Source organism: Microtus pennsylvanicus, chromosome 19 (assembly GCF_037038515.1).
Source record: "Microtus pennsylvanicus isolate mMicPen1 chromosome 19, mMicPen1.hap1, whole genome shotgun sequence".
NCBI classification, from domain to species: domain Eukaryota; kingdom Metazoa; phylum Chordata; class Mammalia; order Rodentia; family Cricetidae; genus Microtus; species Microtus pennsylvanicus.
Window position 1 is genome coordinate 13408788 of NC_134597.1, and position 22538 is coordinate 13431325.

General features: G+C 41.3%; 1 protein-coding gene across 4 annotated transcripts in view; it reads right to left on the reverse strand.

The window, feature by feature from the left end:
* Window positions 1-3040: 3040 nt before the first annotated feature.
* Cttnbp2 (cortactin binding protein 2) overlaps window positions 3041-22538 on the reverse strand; it is a 154505-nt gene continuing 135007 nt past the window's right edge. For 3 of the 4 annotated variants that reach the window (XM_075953866.1, XM_075953867.1, XM_075953868.1), the window contains 7 exons: window positions 20139-20317; window positions 16523-16728; window positions 16007-16183; window positions 13718-13781; window positions 11977-12109; window positions 10634-10720; window positions 3041-3953 (listed from right to left, as the gene is read on the reverse strand). In XM_075953866.1, coding sequence (XP_075809981.1) covers window positions 3708-3953; window positions 10634-10720; window positions 11977-12109; window positions 13718-13781; window positions 16007-16183; window positions 16523-16728; window positions 20139-20317 — 1092 coding nt within the window. In that variant the 3' untranslated portion in view covers window positions 3041-3707. Of the gene's footprint in view, window positions 3954-10633; window positions 10721-11976; window positions 12110-13713; window positions 13782-16006; window positions 16184-16522; window positions 16729-20138; window positions 20318-22538 lie in introns of those variants that run through there. The other variant, XR_012908571.1, reaches the window with a different exon arrangement.

The following is a 22538-nucleotide window of genomic DNA, read 5'->3' on the forward strand; positions in this document are numbered from 1 at the left end:
AGGAAAAATGCATTGTTTTTTTCTGTTAGCACAGAAGAAACCTGAGTTGTTAGAGGTCACTGTGTTAGCTTGGTGGGAAGAGTCTGAACTCACAGTTCCTCATCATTTAAAACAGCTTAGAGACGCCATGTATACATCCCCTCTCTGCCTTCTGTACAATGTCTTCTCAGTGCTTAGCAAGCATCTTTTGTCCATAACAAATATTTATCTGACCTAATCAAAATCAGATTATGAGAGAGTATCTATTAACTAAGTCAGGCAGTTGGCACCAGTCAGATTTTTTTATTTTCAGGAAAAAACTTCCCTTGCAGGGGAATAGAAATCAGAAATGATTGCGTGACTTCACAGGGGCATTTTCTGTGACAATTGTTGTCCTTAAGAGTAATTGATTAAATAAAGACTAGGGCTAGCCAACGGAATTTGGTTTCCCTTAAGGGACCAACTGCACAGAAACATTCCAACTGTGTAAAACTGACCATCAAAATTAGCAACTTTGACTATTAACAAGGTATGGTAAAATATATTCCCCTATTTACACAATCACTACAAAATGTATTTACCTCTTCTGGAGAAACTTGCCTTTAAGTTAAAACAAAAGTGAAAAAATTGCAAGTGTGTTTTGTAGTCACTGCTTTCTGGTTACCTCAGAGAACTTATGTTTAAGAATGTCAGGCTTGAAATGTAGCTGTCAGTACTGACACTTGACCTGGAAACTTGAATTGATACAGTTCAGGAAAACGTAGGAATGTCATAAAGGTTGCTTTTCAAATACCTGCTCTGGTCATCATTGCATTTTCTTCTTCCTACCCTTCCACCAACTCTGGACTTAAGTTTGTTAAAACTTGATCTGCTGGTTTCTACAGTATCCCTTAAGATGTTAGGTTGAGGATTCTTCCTTGTTTCTTTCCATCAAATGACCTCACACTCATGATCATCCCAAGTTCTGGGATTAGAGACATGTGCCACATGCCCGGCCTTGAGATACCTCTTTATGTAGAGAGACCTTGAGATCTTTTTTATTTTCCCACCTCTCTTTTAGTTTCATTAACCCATTGGTTGCTTAGGAATGTTAATTACTATGTATATCTGAGGGTTGTTCTTTTTAATTTTCTTCTATTACTGGTTTCTAGTTTCATGTCATTGGGTTGCAAAAATATTTGGGATGCTTTAAATTTTCTCCCACAATGCCTTGTCGCTTATTAGTTAGCTATCATGGAGAATGTTTTACGTTAGGTGGAACATTCTCTGCATTTTTATTTGGCCTAAAGAGCCTTAGTCTGCTGTCTCTTGCTGATTTGTCTGTCTTGATGACCTGTCCATTATTGAACATGAGCTTTATAATTTCAATATACGTCCTTCTATTTCCTTCATATTGTTTGCTTTTACACATGCACACAATACCACAAACAGTTTTTAAAAAAAATTGGAGATCATCACTCCCTAGCCCAAGCTTCCCTCAAACTCATAGTGGTGTTTTAGCCTCCAATGTGCTGAAATTATGTACACATCCGTTACCAAATCCAGCTAAGCTCATAGACATTGACTCAATACTTATTTTATGAATAAGGCCACAGAAGATGCTTTACTGCACTCTGATGTAATCTTCATATACAGTCTTTACGGGGATTGGGATGCTCATTTTGCTATAGGTGACATAACCTATTGCCCACCACAGAAGCTTTTAATGAACAGCAGTGCTTAAGTCGGCCATAAAGTCAATTTTCATTATGACCTTATCTAGCTTATCACAGACTCTACCTTCAATGTAGGTTTCATTGTGTCCTACTATATCCTATTGACATTTAAAAATTCAGAACCATGACCCACAGTTATAATTCGATTTACATGGATATGCATTCATAATCCACATAACTGGAGAAATTCTTCACAGTTCTTTTATTATGATGACCTTGACATTTTTCAATTCTGTCATGTTGTTTTTTTAATGAGTTATGATTGTTAAATATCATGACCTATCAGTAGGTTTCTACTTGTACTTGGAAAGCCCTTGATCCAAATTTGCTGCCAGCTCTCCAATTATAAAAAGCACATAATGAATTTGACAAAACAAAACAGCATGGCTCACTTACTCCAGGTCGCCTCAGTGTTTCTCAAATGTGATTCTGTTTTATCAGCTTTTGCCTTTGATGATGTTGTCTTACTCCCAAGATTAATACCTTTTAATGAAAACACGTGTGAGTATCAAATACTACCTGACATGCAGAATTTAAGCCTAGTTCAACATAATTATTGTGTTCAAGTCTAGGCCCACTTCCTGGTCTCCTTCCTCCAGCTCTTTGACCTTTGCTCTGGTTCTCTCAGACCACTGCGTATTTTTATGTATGTGAAATTGGCACTGTATATTAAGACTGCATGAGAGAGAGAAAACCCCAAAAGACCACTGACCTTGTGGAACTCTAATTAATTTCTAATGAAGTTAGAAATTTTCACTTCATCCAACATGATACTACTGTCACAACATGGTCTCCATCATTTGTAGATATTTTTGTAAAGTTTAAAACAGTATCTATGTATTTGTGTTTAATGTAAATACCCATCCTGACCTCTCAGAGGGCTTTAAATACCCTTAGATGAATAACTGATGCTGTGTTTGAAAATTGTACTTTTTTGATAGTTGGATTTCTCTGTTTGATTTTATTCCAGCCAAATATCTAATATTATATTGTAAAGGTAAGCTAGTATGTGGATAGCAAGTGAAACGGCAGGATGCAGGATAAGTTTGTGAATAGTCCTAGGTGGAGCGCAAATCTGCGGTATAAATAAGCAACCAAGTGTAGCTACAGATAGGAAAATACAGCAAAATGATTTCACTATTTCAAAATTTTATTTGGTGTCAAAGTATCTTAACTGTGAATTGGATAAGTAATTTCACCATTAACTTTAGAAGACATACTTCTAGAAAATATTAGACTTTTTTTTTTTATCAGTGTGCTATCAGAAGTATGTAGAAGAAGTTAACTCCAAACTGATTTTTGACATCTTTATGCAGATAACTTCTATATCCACTTCGGTACAAAAGTTTTGTAAGAAAGATAACACCTTTATTGCATTATAATTTCATATTTTACAAGTCATAATGCAAACTCAGAAGCATAAATATATCTACATGATGCAACCAGATGGCAATGTCATCACTAAAAGATCCAAAATGTAAAACTAGAATTTTAACAGGCAAAATACTTCATATGGCTTTTAATGGAAAATAACTGTTTAGAAATGTTTTGTTACTGCCCCATTTGAGTCAATTCCCGTCAGGTGAACATAAAATTACCATCTCCAAACTGGTACATTTTTATCCAATCCAACCTTGTACATGGGTGTGCAACTTTTATAAATATACACATATATACATATGTACAGAGAGCAATATAATACAGTACACAGACATTTCTGTTTTAATACCCCTGAACATCTTGATTAAAACTAATGCAATATTTCTATTATAAAACTACTTGGAGAGTTGCCCTAACTTCATGGGACTGAAGTTTAGTCCTACAGAATTAACAGAAAAATGTTAGATTTATAAATACATTCTTTACAAAAAATTTGAATAGTGGTCCCGCACTCATCCTTTATATAATAGGAAAATGTTTTTATTCGTTGGAAGGTATTTACATTTTCTTGTCCTTGGTTTCTGCATGAAATATACAAAAGAAATTAAGGTGATCATGTTGTTGTAGGCAGGCCTATTTGTTAGGTTTTTCTACTTGCTCGTGTTTGTCTAGGTTCCAATTCTCTTCTTTGGAGTTATTATTGATTTCTAGTTGCCTTGTATTTCTGCTGCTGCTGCTTCGCTTGGTGTTCTGGGAACACAGGGTGGCTTTACTTCGAGGAACAGGAAGAAAAGACTTGACTCTTGAGACACCCAACTCAGTCTTTGATTTACTGTTGCTGCATTCAGTGGTTTGATGGCTGCTGGGAGGACTGGCTTCCTACAAGAGAGGAGAAACCGACAGGTTTAGTAGCCTTGCCCACTTGAGTTGCCAGCCTCCCTTCTCTCCCCTCTGTGTCTACGCAAACTTGCAGGAGTTTCTCGCTGTGTGGGGAGAAGCTGCCAACTGACGAGTGTAGACTTTCTACTTGATTTTCACGAGACTTGCTACCTAACACTGCTGCACTCTTAAACAAAAGCAGCCCCCAGGGAAGCAAGCAATAAAGAATCTAAGTAGCCCCATCAATAGGAATTGCTTAGGACTTTAGGCCCCAGAACGTCAAACTGGACAAGCTCAATTGTCACAGTCTGTCTTATTATATTTTTCCCTCCAAAGGCTGAAGGCTTCCCAGCTGGTGGAGCCAATCACTGAGCCCTGGATCACGAACATCCTGACGTAATCAGTTCACTGGGTTTGTAATATGATTGAATTCTAAGGAAGCAAAAAGAACTGTAGGTGGAACCTCGCTGGAGGAAGTAGGTAGTTGGATGTACATGTGTCTTTAATGCATATGCCTTTAATTTTTTATTTACATGTATATGTGCATATCAGCGTATTATGGTGTGTGAGTGGTGGTCAGTGGACAACTTGCAGGAGTCAGTTTTCCCCTTTTTTCCATGCAGGTTCTGGGCACATTGGGCCTTCTGTCTCTTTCTGGGTTTCTTGACTATCACAGACTACAAACACTGAACTCCTGAGCCAAAACGTATCTTTCACCCTTTTCAATAATTTCTCTCTAACAATCCATCAGTAACAAACAGCTAACACACTGACCGAGCACTTCATAGGCGGACCTTCATACTTTGTTACCTTGTCACATTTGCATATTAAAAAAATAAGATTACTAGAAGGTAAATTGTCCTAGTTGTACGGCACACCACAAAGAACCTAGAAAACCAGCCTTTTTTTTTTTTTTTTACCGGAGTACACATTTTATTAAAATTAGCAATTCAGTAACCAGGTGGCTCAACATCGTCTGTACACGGTCATATTCGGCTCTAATCTGTTAGCGCTGCAGAGCCACTGTAATCACCTGGCCAGTATTTCCCATTCTCCCAGACGATGGTGGCGAGAGAGCCGAGAGTGTCTGGACAGGCAGAACAAGGAAGTTGGAAATTCCCCAGCGCTTCCCCACTTGCATGTCAGGTCCTTTGGCCCGCAGTGTGTTAACTTGTGCAGAGCTCTGAGACAGTGGACGGCAACCCGACAGCAGAGTGGTCACTGCAAGGCTTAAGCCTAGAATTTGACAAGTCAAACTGAGATGACTTGGAGTGGAAAGTAAGAGTCTGCCTTAAACCTGGCCATGGCACACTCCAGAAAGGCTGAAGTCAGGGCTTCTTGATACTGGCCACAAGGCTGGAATCAGCTGGGCGGCGCTGGCAGGTTTAACTGAACTTGGGTGGGGCGTGGGTACTCGGCTTTAAAACATCTCCCACGTGTGTAAAGGGCAGTGAAAGTTAAAGACTTACCTCGGCTCTTCAAGATCCTCTCTCTGCAGTGAGCTACTCAACAGGGGCACTGAGCTGAGCCTTCTGCAGTCACACAGTTGGTGGTCTTTCCCCTATTGCCCACTCTGCGTGCACTGCCACTAATTAACCAGCTCCCACCTTCAGCTTTGGGTTATGCTCAAGGGTGGCATTTCGACCCACCAAATCAACATAACTAACCTTGCTCCTGCAATTTTTAATTTAATCTTTCTAAGGCATATTACAGGTTGGTCCTGTTCTTTCAACGGAACAGGAGTCAGTCAACACTTGTTTCTTATACCTGCTTTTCTCTCTTAATGTGATGTTGCCTGCAAAAATCAATAAATAATTATGGTATTATAGCAATGTTGGTGGAGAAAAAAAGTGGTGTGTGTGTGTGTGTGTGTGTGTGTGTGTGTGTGTGGTGTGTGTTAAAGTCCCAAATTCCTAGGCGGGTCACTAAAGGCCCTTTCCTAAGTCCATCTGAAACCTCCTTTGCCTTCCGTTTTTGCTCTAGCAAAGTCCTAGTGAGTCTCCCATATGACCACTGAGCCACCTCGGAGTCACTGAAGTGAAGTCTACTGGTGCCAGAACTGCCCAGCCAGCTAATCCAAACGCTAAGGCAGCCCAAGGAAGGCTGATGAATCTTTGTCTGGAGCTTTCAACACTTTGCTAATGAATGAAAAGCAGTGCGGGGGCAATGTGAGGTCTAAAGCACACGGATCTGTAGGCAAAAGGAGGCCAGGCTGCACGCGGCCTGGGAGAGAAAGAGCTTTCTTTCAGACTAATTTGTTCTTTAGGGAATCATTAAATATTGTATTCGGTTGTTTTAGGACCAACGACCTGCAAGCAAGCCTGGGAAGAGGGCTGAGCTACCCCTGTGCCGGTCTGTGCTCTCTTGTAGCTCACAACACGCTAACGGTGCAGTAAGATTGAAAGAAAACCACCATCTTCTTCGCATGGTTGGTTTACTTTGAATAGCTGTTAACGCTGACAAGTGGTGAGACATGAGAATTTCTATTATTGTTTGAGTATGAGGCATTCTTCTATAACCTCATGAATAGAATGCTTGGTTCTGTACTGTTTGGGGGAGTTCTAGGAACTTTAAGAAGTAGGGTTTAGGTAGCAAAACTCAGGTCACTAAGGGTGTGTCCTTAGAGCTTGTCTTTGGCAATCATCTGTCTCGCTCTTTCCTTCCCGTTTACAAGGAAGTCAAGAGTTCTCAGCCACACACTCCCCCAGCCACGGTGTTCTGCTTAAGTGCGTGGGCCAAGTGACCTTGATCTAAAACCCCTGAAGTCATGAGACAAGACAAATATTTCCTCCCTTCCATTATTCTTTCTGGTTAGGGATTTGGTCAGAGTGACACAGAAGAGAACTTAGGGAGCCCGGCTTGTTGGGTATTGGTTGGCGAGAATCGTGTGCTGAGACACGACTCTAAAGTCGCAGTAAAGACACCAGAACGTAATGTCATGCGGTTTCATCACTGGCCCAGTCAGGTGCACCAGTTACTCTTCTGGTTGCTGTGATAAATTCCAGGCAACTGATGGGAGGAGAAGTTCCTACGGCTCAGAGTTTAAGAGATGTGGAGTCAGGAAGTAGAGGCGAATGTGGTTCGGTGCTCGCTCTCTTTATTTCAGTCAGGCCAGAGACTCAGGCCAGACCATGAGGGCAGGGTGGTAGTCCACCTCCTACATGTGTCGTCTTCTTCTTCTTCTTCTTCTTCTTCTTCTTCTTCTTCTTCTTCTTCTTCTTCTTCTTCTTCTTCTTCTTCTTCTTCTTCTTCTTCTTCTTCTCCTTCTCCTTCTCCTTCTCCTTCTCCTTCTCCTTCTCCTTCTCCTTCTCCTTCTCCTTCTCCTCCTCCTCCTCCTCCTCCTCCTCCTCCTCCTCCTCCTCCTCCTCCTCCTCCTCTTCCTCCTCTTCCTCCTCTTCCTCCTCTTCCTCTTCCTCTTCCTCTTCCTCTTCCTCTTCCTCTTCCTCTTCCTCTTCCTCTTCCTCTTCTTCTTCTTCTTCTTCTTCTTCTTCTTCTTCTTCTTCTCCTCCTCCTCCTCCGTCGTCATCGTCGTCGTCTTCTTCTTCTCCTTCTTCGTCTTCTTCTTCTTCTTCTTCTTCTTCTTCTTCTTCTTCTTCTTCTTCTTCTTCTTCTTCTTCTTCCTCTTCCTCTCTTCTTCTTCTTCTTCTTCTCTTTTCTTCCTCCCTCCCCTCTTTTAGTTAAACCTTAAACCTTCCTAGAAACACCCTCACAGACAAGACAGAGGGGTGTTTCCATGTTGATGCTAGACTCGGTGAAGCTGAGAAGATTATAAGTTGGGGACTGGCTTTATGTGATAATTTGGATGAAGATATATATGGTACTTAGTGGTACACCACTGTCTAGCATGGGGGAGGGCCTGGAATGCCTCCCTGGCATAACAAAAGGAGGGGGAACATGTTAAAGCAGTAATGAAGATCGCGCCTGCTCTAACTCAGAGTGAAGACTGTGCTCTCACCAGTTTTGCTGAACTATCTCTTCTAAGGCACTGGCTTGATGCCAAGGCCCACAGCAGGGGAGGCGACAATGTGCATTTTGAAGTCTGTCCTTTGGACTGAATCATGAGGACAAACAGGATGGCTATACAAATTACTAAAAAGTCTCCCATAACAGCTAAGGTTTGGCGTGTCTGGGTTGAGTCAGTTTCTGGAAGTATGAGGAGGGAGCTAAGTATACGGAGGCTCACGCGGGCTTAGTGTGGGTCACTGAAATGCAAGGTATGAGTATGCAAAGCAGAAAAATATGCCTACGGACAGGAAAGGAAAGATTCACAACACCCTGGCAGCCAAGCGCAGGTGTTAAGGTTATCTTTTTCAATGATCTTCAAGCATGAACCTTAAAGACTGTTTAATCCTTCTTGGCCTAAAACTCCCAAGTTCTCCGTTTAATCCCTCTAACAAAAACTAATTTATTTTACTAAAGTTGTTTTCAATATTTAACTCTAAAGAAGTATTTTAAAAGCAGAGCAAGCTATTCATTCGATACTAGGCATTTTCTGCACAGTAAGAAGACAGGCAGGGGGGAAGCTGTGGGCAGATGCGTTGCCTCCAGGACACAGGCCTGGGTTCAGGGTAAGCAGGTAGGAGGAAGCAGGTAAGGACACCAGGGAGAGGAATAAAGATTCATCGACAGAAAAGTTAGATGAAGGTATATTAGACTCTCTAAAAATATATTTGGGGATAAAAAAAAAGGGTGTAGAAAGTAAAGACAGACGAGAGCTACATTTCAGAGCACTGGATAAAGAGAACACGGGGTCCCAGTTTGATCACACCAGAACATTTAGAGGGCAGAGTTCAGGAAGTAAAGATTTACCAAAACCTTCAAGCACATGTCATCCTGCCACCAAAGGAAAGATCAGTCTGCATTACATCATCTAGGTAAGAGGACAGCATTTACCGCCGTTGTCACTTCTATTGGTGATTTACGTGCACTGCTGTTTTGATTAAGGAACAGCTACCGTCCCTCGCTGTCAGCGCAGAAACGGTTACGCTGGGGCAAGAGGAGACAGTTCTTGATGGAGTATGCCTTCTGGCCATGAAGGAGAAAGTAATTTCAGTTAATCCCCAGCACTCTCGCCTCTCAAGGGAGGTATTTCCTGATAAGAGGAGAAACTGGGCAGGGAACCAAGAAATGCTAGGTGAGTTGTAAATATGATAGAACAGGAAGGACTCTGCCGTCTTCCAGACTGCTGTGGTACTCTGCCCTCTGCTGGCAGCTCCTAAGAAAAGCATCTCCTGGTTGGGCAGAGCCCCTCCAACAGTCTTCACTACAAAAAACAGAGACGGGGATGCAGGTATCCTACAACCCACGGCCAAGTGCACATATAAAGCACCATGTTGTTCCTAAGAGGCCAGGCAGGCTAAAGGACACCTTTGTCTCTAAGGCTCCCTTCTAAAACTAGCTGTGGCTAATATCATTCTCAGTACAACAGCTTATTGCAAACAGTCCAGTATTACTGTATAATTGAAAAACAAGGTTTTACTATCAAGCACTTAATCAAAAAGCAACGTTATCTAACAAATATATTTTTTTTAAGTGCAGGAGTTGGAATCTGAAGAGTTGGATGTCCTAGGAAAGCACTCTACCACTGACTATAATCCCAGGGAAAATTGCTCGTTATTCCATTTCCCAAGATCCTCATGGGCCCGTCCTCTATGCTGTACAAGGAATCCTAAGGAATGGGTCTAGGGGATCAAACAAAGCTCAGAGAAGCTACCACGCATAGACAGTGAATCGAAGATTTAAAGATGGCAGAAGGACAAAGTATGAATAAAATACTTTCAAATCCAAAATGCCCAGTAATGACACAAGGACTGTGCCGCACAGCTAAACTCCCCCTGGTAGAAAGGGAGGTCTTATAGCATGGTATGTATTTCATTAGGGACTTCAACTCCCTTCACTCCTGTCAATACAGACACCACTAATCAGAACTAGAATCTAATGAAACCATGGGGGCAGAAGAACCCGTGAATCCAGGACTGCAACATAACTAGCTAAACATTAGTTACTTAATAGTTACACCGCACAGACTTTATAATCCTGCTCTCTGTACCCCACCTGTACACACATACACAGGTCTCTGTAAGCCACTGTGTGAGTAGATGTGAACAGTGTGGAAATGGCGATCGGACAGGGCTTGCTGAACAAACCCCGTGGTACTAAGCACTTCCAGGTCCTCTGCATCCTCACAGAGTGATGGATGGGCAGGACTGCATCCATCGATCCATCATTCAGTTCTCCTGAAGACCAAGCTGCACTGTTTCCTGAACAGCGTGGCTTAAGAGAATCTATATGAAGCGCGTCTCTTCTATTTGCCTTTCTGACCTGACTCTGGAAGACTGCCTCTCACTAAAACGCAAAGGAAATGAGAAAATTTTTAAGTGTCTAAGATCTTCAGGTTATCATTCAGCCCTTGCTATATTTAATTCAGGATTCACCAAATGTAAGAAGTCTTATGCCATGTGTCAAACAAAAGAGAAAACAAAGAAAGATCTTTAAAAAAAAAAAAACCAAAAATTTAAAATATCAAGTGGAAAGAAAAACACTTAGGTCAGCATATTACCCAAACAGTTTAAAATCTTAATTGATCCATGTACGTTTTTTTTTTCTCTTCTGAGCTCAGTTGAGAAATAATTTCCACAATGAGCCCTTTCCCCTCTCCTTTTCGGGAGAGATGCCTTTACCTTCTGTGGCACTGGCACCCTCAGATTTACAGGAGCTGAAGACACAGGTTTGGTCCTTGAACTTTCAAACTCCCTGGAGTCAGCAATCTGCAAAACACACATCTTACTGAGTGATGTCTCCACTGTCACACCCGCGCTCACCTGCAGTGCACCATGGAAGAGCCATCCCCCACCCCGCTAACCCTGAACACTTCTAGAGAAGATGCCTCCAGACGGCCCTGCTCAAAGGACAGATTTTAAAGACAGAGAATCTATTAAAAACATCTCTTACATGAATAGAAGAACTTTCTAGAAAAAAAATAGCCACTATCAAGATAAAAAAAGGAGAAAAATTTAATATTTGAGTCGTTACCTCATTTTTCCAGTAGGCAAGCATTGCAGTTCATTTCCAGCAAGGACAAGAAAGGCAATAACTTCTACTTTTTCCTAGCGTTCACCTGTTCAACTAAAATAGCTGAGTCTTTCACTGGAACCTGGGCATGTTGTGACTATCTTTGCTCCTTTCCAAGAAAACGTGTTTATGGAGGAGGCATGGTCAAATGCACTGCAGATATCAGAGTGCCAAAACAGGTTCAACTTGATGCTATTAGTGGTTGTTTTTTTTTTTTTTGACATTTCGGGTAAGTGGCTTCTATATCTGGTTCTCAAGTTTCATAGCTTAAAGACCATAATAATACATATTATACAGAACTTTTATTTTTCTTATTTGTAAAGAATGTTGTTGTAACTCTGTTTATAACCTAAATCTTCCATGAAGCTTGTTTCTTTCTGATAGCCTATGTACTAAAATTGGCAATAATAATGTCTGAGAAATTTAAATTTAGGCTTTTATATAAAGCTACTTATGCATACAGACACTGAGTTCAAGGGTAGCCTAAGCTAACATAGCCAGAGAGAATCTGTATCAAAAAATAAGGACAGGGACATAGCTCAGTGGTAGGACAATGGTCAAGTATGCAAAACCCTGGGCTTCACAGCCCATATCAAATACAAACCCTCTCTGAATCAAAAGGTCAGTCATATATATGTATATGTACCTATATATATGTGTGTGTTTTATAATTATGCATAATATATAGTATTATATACATATAGTGGCTTAATTTGTGCTTATAAAATTGACATGCAATTTTAAGTGCAGGTGTTTCTGAGGAGAACAACAACGCCTTGGGGAAAATGAATTTTCTGAGCAACGGAAAGGTTGACTTGATTTTCATCAGCAGCAATGATATATGACATGATATTTCTTTAAGGGGATGGGCTCAGAATGTGGCTTCCAGATCCTGTCACAAAGGTGAGTCTCCCAGGCTGAGTCAACGCCCTTGCCCCTGGGGACCACTTACCTTGCTTATATCAGACTCAGATTTGCTGGAGCACATACTCTGGAGTTCTTTGACGAGATCGGCTTCATCATCGGAACCCAAAGAGAGTCTGTGGTCCAAAGTCAATGTCAGTGAGAGATCGTCCTCTAAGGGCCTATTACAAAGACCAGAGGAGAGCTTTTCAAAATGAGAACCCAATTGGTTATCGAGTATGGAAATCTAGACACTGTACCTTCTAAACTTCCCTTGAGACGGAGAAGAGTTCTCAGCATCCTTCCGAGTATCTCATAAATGTCATCCAGAGCGACAACAACCCCATACCAAGAGGCAAGACGTCACTAACGTCAGTCAAGTAACGTGGTAGAGTAACATTTGTTTCTCGCAAAGAGAGCTACACAGGTGTAAACCATTCCAATCTCATTTCCTTCTCCCTAATCAGCCAAAAGGAAGCTGTACCCCTAAAGGTTCACCAACACGACTGCCCAGATGTGAGCTGAGCAAGGATGACACCAACAGACATGCCACAGGGGACACACTCAGAACTGCGGGCACACAACGAATGCAGAGAGTGGGAGAAACAGTCCTCCCCAGGGAAGACCCCACCGTTGTGTATCCAACACCACATGTCAGCCCTGAAAACGCACATACGAGTAACGCTATACAGACTGAGCAGGTTATATTTAGGAATATCAAAAAAGAGAGGTGGTAAATTTGAAGGTGAGCGGGTGAGTGGTATATGGGAGGGTACAGAGGCAGTGGTTCTCAACCTTCCTAATGCTGTGACCCTTTAATACCGTTCCTCATGTTGTGCTGACCCCAACTGTATAAAATTATTTTTTCCTACTTCATAACTGTAGTTTTGCTGTTATGAGTCGCAATGTAATATCTGATATGTAGGATATCTCATAGGCAACTTGTAAAGCGGTCATGACCCACAAGTTGAGAACCACTGGTTTGGAGGGAAGGAGGAATGGGAAGGGAAAAATGGGTAATTGTATTAATCTCAAAATTGTAAAATGCTTTTTTAAAAAAGCAGGGCTTTACTGGGGGCACACATGTTAGTGTGATACACTGGCATAAATATTCATTTCAAACTTGAATCTGCTGTGCACTAGCAATATAGCCAAGTCTGGCCAGATTATTTCCCCTTTAGCAGCTCAGGTCCTGAGTTCTCTTCTAAAAAGAATCCTTGGAGCTACTCAGCTTCCTTTACCTTTCCTCTGTGGAGAGTTATCAGTGGGGTACAAATGATCCAAATATTTCCGTCCTATGACTAACTAAATCTTTATAGTTCAAAATATATGTAGCTGAAATAATCAACAATACCATCAGGGTACTATAGCTGAAATGATCATTATAAATAAAGTACTGACAGGCATACAAGTCATGCTGTTTGTACAAATCTAGCTTTAAAAAGTCATCCACAGATGCTGAATTCTCACAAATAGAAGACTTAGGTTGAGATCTGATAAATGCTTGAGTTTGACTTTTAAACGTGAAATTATTTCTCTAGCTCTACTCAACAAACTAAAACCAAAATGGGCTTTAAATTAAGCGTTTGAAACTTAATGCATGTCTTCATTTAAAGGTTTGATTAATGCATTGTCTCTAGTTAATGACATCTATTACTCTAAAATCATACTAATGCTATAACAGCTGCACAGTATAATGTTAGCAGTATATGGGTAACTTTAAAATAATTAAAGTTAATTATTAAACTCAAGTTTTCTTGGATGCAAGTGAAACCGGAAAGGGAACTTACTGTTGCTTTGACAGAGAGGTGTTCCTGTTACAGTTCAGATGTGGTATAGTCTTGTTTCTCAGACCTGTGAAAAACAGCCATTTTCAATACACTGGGGTTTTTATCCCTGTGTGTGCATTCCGAACTCTGTGTTTTCAAAACCGGTTCTAACTCTGCAGCCCGGGACATGGGTTAGCATCCACCTTTGTGTGGAAATATTCTCAGAACAGAGATGCTGGTGTAATTTTCAACACAGGAGTGGTTGGGAGGTCAGGGGGGGGAATTATTTCCTTATGGAAATTTATGCTGAGGTCAATAAAATTCAAACAACCCAAAGTTCAATTTAGGAAACCTGACATTTGTCTTTATCCATGACTCCCCTACTCAGTAGTTGGCCTGTTGAATTATTTAGGGTTTTGGTCCCAAAGTAGCAAAAGAGGAGCTCGGTCCTTGCTATTTCATGATACTAATCTAGACCCACATGCAGGTTTTGATGTACTACCGCATGTGACATCAGCGATGCACCTGGAAGAATTTAGTTTTCAGTAACTATGCATTACTCAGAAATTAGGAATAGTATATAAAGAGCCATGCAAATCAGACATTTCTAAATTTGCAAATCATAGTCCACTCAAGTGAACAAAGAGTTTCAGGTTACATGCATTCTTGCATGAGAACTCTAATTTGCATCAGGTGTACACTGGGCTAAACTTGTCGTGATGTGCAGTATTTCCTACGAGACGATGATAAGAACCATGGGAGAAACACTGCAAAGCCCTTTACTTTAACCCTTCTAACACACTAAAATGCTTAGCTACTTCTGAGTGAAGCTGTAAATTATGTGAATGTTGCTGGCCAAAATTTTCTAGAAAGCGGTATCACGCTGGATTGTAACCTAGTGGTACAGTGCTAGCAGACTCTGGGTCCTGGGTTTGAACACACAGTAGCAAGGAAAACAGTTTTTGAAAAATAAACTGAACTGAAAATAGTTTCATTGAAAGCAGGTCCCCAAAGGTCACTGCACTGGTTCTTAACTCATCCTGCTCTCTGAGTGGTGACAGTGAACAGGGACGCTGCCCTTGTTCTAAGGACCATGGAGGGAACTGTTGCATGTGAGCCTATGATCCAACACCACTGACCTTGATGGGCGGCCTAGAGAGAAATGGGGTCTTCACTACATCTCATGGACTTCCAGAATGAACTGGGAGGTTCCTTTTCCTTTCAGTCATGGGCCACTTGCACATGGTCAACTCAAGCACTGTAATCATCCAGTGCAATTACTTGAGAAAATGTATCATTATAAAAATAAAAATAGCCCGAGTGCTTACCAATGAGTTATGTACTTAACAAAATTTGTTTGGTAAAACATAGACGTTTTAGAAACGTCTATGCTGACATCAACATAAATACAACGCTGAAGCACTGTTTATTAATCTTTTACAAAATTTCTTATGTGGAAGTATATCATATTTGATACCGCAGGCCAGTCTAAACCAATGAAATTATATCATTTATATTTAAATTAACTTTTGTTTGAGGCGGGGTCTTACTAGCTGGCTGGCCTCCAGCTCACTATGTAAACCAGGCTGGACTCAGAGTCACGGAGCTGCTGGGCTCTGCCCCTGCAGTGTTGGAATTAAAGACACATGCCACCATGCAAGGTTTAATTGATGGCTCAACTGCAGAGGTGAGTTTTCCAAGTCACTCATTTCCATAGTGCTGCTTCCTTATTTCTTGTATTGATTCTGGTTGTCAACATGACAGCATATGGTGACAAAGCTTATGATTCAGGTCATTATTTACTCCAAGCTATTTAGTTTCTTTGGAAGTCCATGAGGAGTTTCTGGCTGTTCGTCCTGCTTTATAACCTAAAACTGCACCTGACCCTGTACACAGCACCATGCAAAAAAAACCACAATACTTGAAATGATTCATTCATAAATGCCTTACATTTATGTTACATCAAATATACTTATACGTATATTCTTTTAAAGTAAGTTCAACTAAGCAATGACACTTATGTAAAGGAGCCAAATATAGTAAAGCTGATAAATTCGACTTTAAACAGAGATCAAGAAAACAAATTAACTTTTAAAATATTAATGAACAAGTTGAAGATGAACTTTCTATTTCTAGTACAAAAGTGGTGTCTCTCAGATAGAAGGCTCTCAGTTATATTTGGAAAACTATTACAGTTCATTCCGTTAAAGTGCGAACTGAACAACTCAAGGCTTTGACAAAATTCAGTTTTAAGTATGAAAGCCCTCTTGCATTTGGAAACTGGGTCAATGCACGCCTCCCGCCCCCTACCTTCTTGCTTCCTGTCTGGCTTGTTCCACGTGGGTGAGGAAAAATGCGCAGGCTTCTTGCGAGGACTGGTGTTCACCTTTCTCCAGGCACCACTATCTCCTTTCTTCTTCCTGTAACTTGAAACGATGGACAAAGGGAAACTTCCCCCTTTGAAGTCTGCCAGATGCTGGTCTAGCTCTGAAACAACACAAACCACATTTTGTTTTTTTTCTAAGAAGAAGGGGAAGATAACACCGTTTCATAGTGTAACTTGAAATACATGAGCAATTCTTAAATCACAGGCGTGTTAACAGTAACCAAGGTGGAGTTGTCTGGACCAGCACAAACTGTACTTGGAGGTCTAGAATTCAAATGCGTGCCAGTAATTAGAAACAGAAAGAGTTCTGGTACAATGCTCTGAGCAGTACCTTCATTGCCCTAGTTACAAGGAGACAAAAGAATATTTCATCAAAACAAATTCCAAACAGTGACAGAGAGAATGTAAACATCCTCTGCTTCATGCACAGCCCTACATACCTGCCCTGGGGAGGGGACAGCCATGCAGAACGGCTTTATTAAGCAAGATGCTGAGAGCAGCCTTCACCACAGCCTGCTGTCCTTGGCTAGGGTGCTTCTTAGAAGCTGTCTGCCCAGTGCCAGGTTGTCTGTTCACAGAGGCTCTTGACAATATTGCTTCTTGAACTCTGGGAGCAATGACGGCATTCCACAGCTTCGACATCCACCTTGTAAGAGAGGAAGAAGGAGCCCCTTAGGAACCACATAAAAGTTCACAAAAGAGACAGGCTTGAAATTTTCCTTGAGGAAAATTGCCTGGCATGTTGTTCTGGGTTGGCTTCCTTTGGGGGGACTAGTGGCATAATAAATAAAATTATCCAATACCAAAGAAATAAAATTATCCAATACCAAAGCAGTTTGAACTTATCTCAAGAAGAATTTATTTTAAATAAAACTGATTATTTATATGACTGCCTTAATCCTAGAAATAATAGTAAGTATCTACAGAATGACTCAATGTATGATAAAGATGTAAAAATGAAGGCAAATTGGAAAGCATCTCTCCAAAAATCATATTTCTATAAAACCTGTGTCTCAATGTCTTATATTTGTTTGACATATTTTATTAATAAGACACACGTGTATTTTTTTTGTTGTTGTTTTTTCAAAACAGTTTTGGAGCCTGTCCTGGAACTAGCTCTTGTAGACCAGACTAGCCTCAAACTCACAGAGATCTGCCTGCCTCTGCCTCCTGAGTGCTGGGATTAAAGGTGTGTGCCACCACTTTCAGGCTGAAACACATGTATTTTAATATTTGGGTTGGGATGTATCAGTGACAAATTAAGTGTCTCCAGAGAACTAGGCTGTCCAGATGTAGCTTCAGCTAGACCTCCTGTATTTTAGCTGTAAACCATGTTACTGTGCCTGAACTTAGAACAATCAGTGCAAGTTACAAGGTCAATATTCTCGCAGCATTAAAAGTTACAAGTGCTGGAGAACTTGTCCAACATTATATGAAGATCTAGTTTGATACCTAGTAACAGAATATGAACAACAACAACAACAACAAAAGTTAATATAACTTTTAGGATGTAGAGACAAAACAATGTCTCCAGGGATAAAAACATTTTCAAAGCTATCAGATGTTCACATAAAATTTCAGGCATTCTTAATAGCTATTAAAATATTGGTTTACTGTAGGAATCTGTTAATGCTTACTTAGTTACAGATAATTTAAGAAAAATAATAAAACAACCGAGCATACTGATGAACCCTTGGTATTTTAGGCAAGCATTCCCTCCCCAGCTCTGGACCTTGAATATGTAGGGAAATACCCTACCTTCAGTCTCCGAGATTCTAGTATTCACAATAATAACTATGTACCAGAGTGCTGAATGCATAAAGACAGGTTTGAAAAAAGGCAGGGTGACAATCATTTTAGGCCTTTCCGCACATCTCATATCATCTTTTGTTCTGCGCTCTCCCCCGAGACTTGAAATGTCTAGATAATGTCTCTTTCTGAGCAGAGGGAAAGAGCCAGACAGATTGCTATGCTTTTTTTTTCCTTAGGAAAAAGAGAGGGCAAACTGTCCATCATTCCTCTTTGGAACACGAGGAGAGGAATTTTCAGAGCTATAATGCGAACACAGCATTGCCTCAGTTACTATATGTCACTCAGAGGACCTGAGGGAATCTATTTAAACATATAGCCCAGCCTGCATGCTGGCTGTGGGTGACGACATGCCTCTCACCCAATATCCCAACCACAGTAAGCTGACATAGCGTCATATGGCTAAGGAGACAGGATCTCCATATTTACACAGTTTCTGTGCAAAGACTGCACTCCACATGGGAAAGGCCAAAATTGGGTTCCTGAAAATCCTGTGGCTCTCTGAATGTCAGAACAAAATAAAACAACGACACAAATCCTGGCTCCATTTAATTGTGATGATGGAATATTTGTCACCTATACAAACATATAGGTTTCAGTTTGGTGTTGCACACCTTCAATCCCAGCACTTGGGAGGCAGAGGCCAGCCTGGTCTACAATGAGAGTTCCAGACCAGCCAGGGCTTGTTAAGCAGAAAAAAAGACAATACATAATACTGTGTCTATTTTAATATCTCCCTCCTTTTCCCAAACTAACTCATTACATTGGTGACTTTTCTTACAACATTGAAGATATACATACATACATACATACATACATACACACACACACAGAGACAGAGAGAGAGACAGGGAGAGAGAGAGGGGGAGGAAAGGTGAGAGAGAGAGGGCGGGAGAGAAAGAGGGAGGAAGGGTGAGAGAGAGAGAGGAATGGTGAGAGAGAGAGATATTTATTTAGAATTGAGTTCTCCATGTAGACCTCATTGTCGTAGAACTCCCTCTGTAGTAGACCAGGCTGACCTGTAACTTAGAGATCCATCTGACTCTGCCTTCCAAGTAGTGGAATTAAAAGCATGTGCCACGATCAACTGGCAGATACTTCATTGTATTCCCCAAACAGACTTCTTCTCAGCATGTTAGAATTCTCAGAAGCAAACACTCCCAAGCTGAGCTGAATGGTGACCATTCACTTCCTCTTTTCCATCTCCTTCTATTTTTCTAATTCATTAGGCTTATTTTTTTTTAAAGCATAGTTCTTATATGTTGCTTCAAAGGGAGACATCGTAAATGTCAATCAATGAAGGCAGAAGTTTGTCAACTCCTCCTTAAATGTTGGTTTTGCTCGCTTGGCGGGAGCCTAGGCTGAAAGTACTTGAAGTTTCTTCTGTGAGACCTTGCCAGAAGGCTCGGTGGCTAGCTATAAATGATTCCAGTAAGGGGTGTGCTGTGTATCGACGTGTCCTCACAGAGAATAGCTGCTACCGATCTTAGCGAGAGAATATATAACAGACAAGTTGTGGTCACTGTGTGGCAGGGGTCCAGAATTGACATCTGTGCTAATGCTAGGAGGTAGCTGTAACAGTCTTGCCAACAGTCTCCGTCTGAAGCACGTTCAATTTGCCATGGGTCCTGTTTTCCCGTTATTGTGCTATTACCATGACTATGGGACTTAGGGGAGGAAAGGGTTTTCTTAAACTCTTAGGTCACAATATCATCAAGTGAAGGCAGGACAGGAGACAAAGCCGGAAAGAGAGAGAGATGTTGTTTACTTGCTTGCCCACCGACTCCTGCTTAGTTACCTTCCCTCTGAAGACTCATTATATTTTCATGTATGCGGATGTTCTCTTTGCATTTATATCCGAGTGCCTGCCATGTGTGTGCCATACCCATGGAAACCAGATGGGTACGAGAATCAGAGTTACTGATAGTTGTGAGCTGTCATGTGGGTACTGGGAATCAAACCCAGGTCTGGAAGAATCTCAGTGCTCTTAACTGCTGAGCTATCTCTCCAACCCTGTTAGCTAGTTTTCTTACACTGTACAAGAACACCTGCCTAGGGACGGTAACACCCATAGAGGGCCGGGCCCTCCTGCATGTGCCAATAATTAAGATAATCCCCCCCAAATTTGCCCACAGGCCCATCTAATCTTGGCAATTCTTCAAACAAGGATTCCTCAGATGACTCTTGGCTGTGGCAAGTTGACAATGTAAGCTGACTTAGTAGGTAAATAAGAACAATGGCACTTACTTCACTGTTGCTTGGGCATGTCCTGGGACTACTGGGCACGACAGGAAATACTTTGGTCCAAGAAGTGCTTCCGGTGTACCCAAGCGGGCCAGGCAAGAGTTGAGCTGCCTCCAGACGGACAGAGCCCAGTATACGGTCTTACACACAGGGTCACAGGGGGAGGGCGGCTGACCTCTGAACTGAGATGGGTGGAAAACAGGGCTGTGCCTTAGAAATACAACGTTTTCATTTTGCATTTAAAGACAAACATTACAAACACAAACTATAAAATCCAAATCTCGCTGAATCTGACTGCACCTCTGCGTGGGGTGGATGGAGGAGGGATATGTAAATACAAACGTCGTCCACTGGGTACCACGTTCACCCTAGATATGTGCACATACCAGTGTCATATGTGTTTCCCAGCATTTTTCTACCACACGACTAAGCTGGGCATTTTGGCCCCATTTTACATATCAGGGGAACGAGGCACAAAGAGAACCTTACCCAAGGTTACAAACTTAAGAGGGGCAAAGCCAAGGCTAGAGCTCACTCACAATTTTATGTTAACATATAATTGAAAAATAATTCTATTTATAACATAACATGATGTTTTGAATATGTACGTATGGTGAAATGATTAGTTCACACTGCTAAGCATATCCACCGGCTCATATACATGAAATACTTTTAATGGTGAATACAATTATGATCGACTTTTAGCAACCTTCAAGTATATATTAACTATACACATCTATTTCTAATAGCAAGAAACATGGTATTAGGACACAGTATTTAGTAGAAATAATAAAGGGGTTATATCATACTTAAAAAGATGCTGAGCTTGCAAGATGGCTCAGTGGTTAAGAGTACTGGCTGCTCTCACAGAGGACCTGGGTTTCATTCCCAGTACCTACATGGCCATTCACAACTGTCTGTAATTCCAGTCTCAGGGGATCCCTTTCTGAGCCTCCTGAGGCACTGCATGAATGTGGTGCATTGACAAACATGCAGCCAAAACACTTACACACATAAAAGAAAAATCTCAAAAAATTGCTATTAATGTTATTGATAATTACTAAGATACAGGCAGTCCTTTCCCTCCTAAAGTTCAGCATTGTTGCTGACCTCTGCTCAAGCTATGCCCCCTGTGCTCATTCATGAGAAAGCAATGAGGGGCCAGACTTAATTGTATGGGGAGGAGGTGGGGGACCAGAAACTAGCAAGTAGAGGTATCCCTTCGTGACCTCCTCAGGACTACATGCTACGCGGGGGGGGGGGCAGTGTCTCCATGGAAACACACTCTACCCCCACTCCCACAGGGAGGATGAGGGTTTTTTGTTATTGGTATTTTTTGTTTCTTAAGTTCTATTTAATAAACTGCTGATGTGGGATTCCCCTTTGTATGCTGTGAATACCATTGGTTAATAAAGAAACTGTCTTGGGCCTGCACAGGGAATAGAGGTACATGGGGGAAAACTAAACTGAATGCTGGGAGAAAAAAGGGCGGGGCCAGGGAGAAACCTTGTAGCCTTCCAGAGACAGATGCCGAAACTTTAGCCAGGAAGCCACAGCCACGTGGCGATATATAGATTAATAGAGACGTTAAATTAAGACGTAAGAGTTAGACAATAAGAAGCTAGAGCTAATGGGCCAAGTAGTGACTTAAATAGTATGTTTTTGTGTGATTATTTTGGGGCTGAGCAGCCTGAACCAAACAAGCCGCCTTCTCTTAGTACAAAAACTGCTTCCTAAGATCCCTCTGTTATTTACCCCCCATCAAGAAGCATAATTTCCAGAAGGAGAATGGAATTTGCCTACTCCTAAAAGTTGAAGACACAGGTGTGCACCTCTCTCTCCAAAGTATAGGTGCTGCTTGTAGAAAAAGTCTCAGTTTGCAAAATGGCTGTTATGGGAAGGGCGATAATCACTTGATAGTGCATTAAAGGCTGCAGTTTCCTTCAGGAGTCTTTCTGACAAATCGGTCTTACAGCTATTATATGTCTTTATTTCCTTGATGCATATTCATTTAGCATAAGCACAATTTTGTAGGGATGCTGAGAGACTTAGATGTCATAGTAGATTTATATTTGTACGCCTTCTGTCTATAAGCACTAATTATCACGTCTAAGGAAAATAAAACATTGTAAAGTCAAATTTCATTACTTTGGGTGCTGGGAACCCAAGCCTCTGCACACAAACGATACGCTTTCCCGGTGAGCTACACCTCAGTGTACTTTGCGTGCTCAGAAACTATAGAGCAGAACAAAAGCAAAGGTGTGTCCTGAGCTAATAGGGAGTCAGCAGTCAGCCGTTAGTTCCAGGGACCAGGAAGTATGAGGGAGGCTAGCTAGCAGCACACCACACTCCAAATACCTTCCCTCTGTGGTTGCTGATACGTTTTACCATCTGTTAAATAAA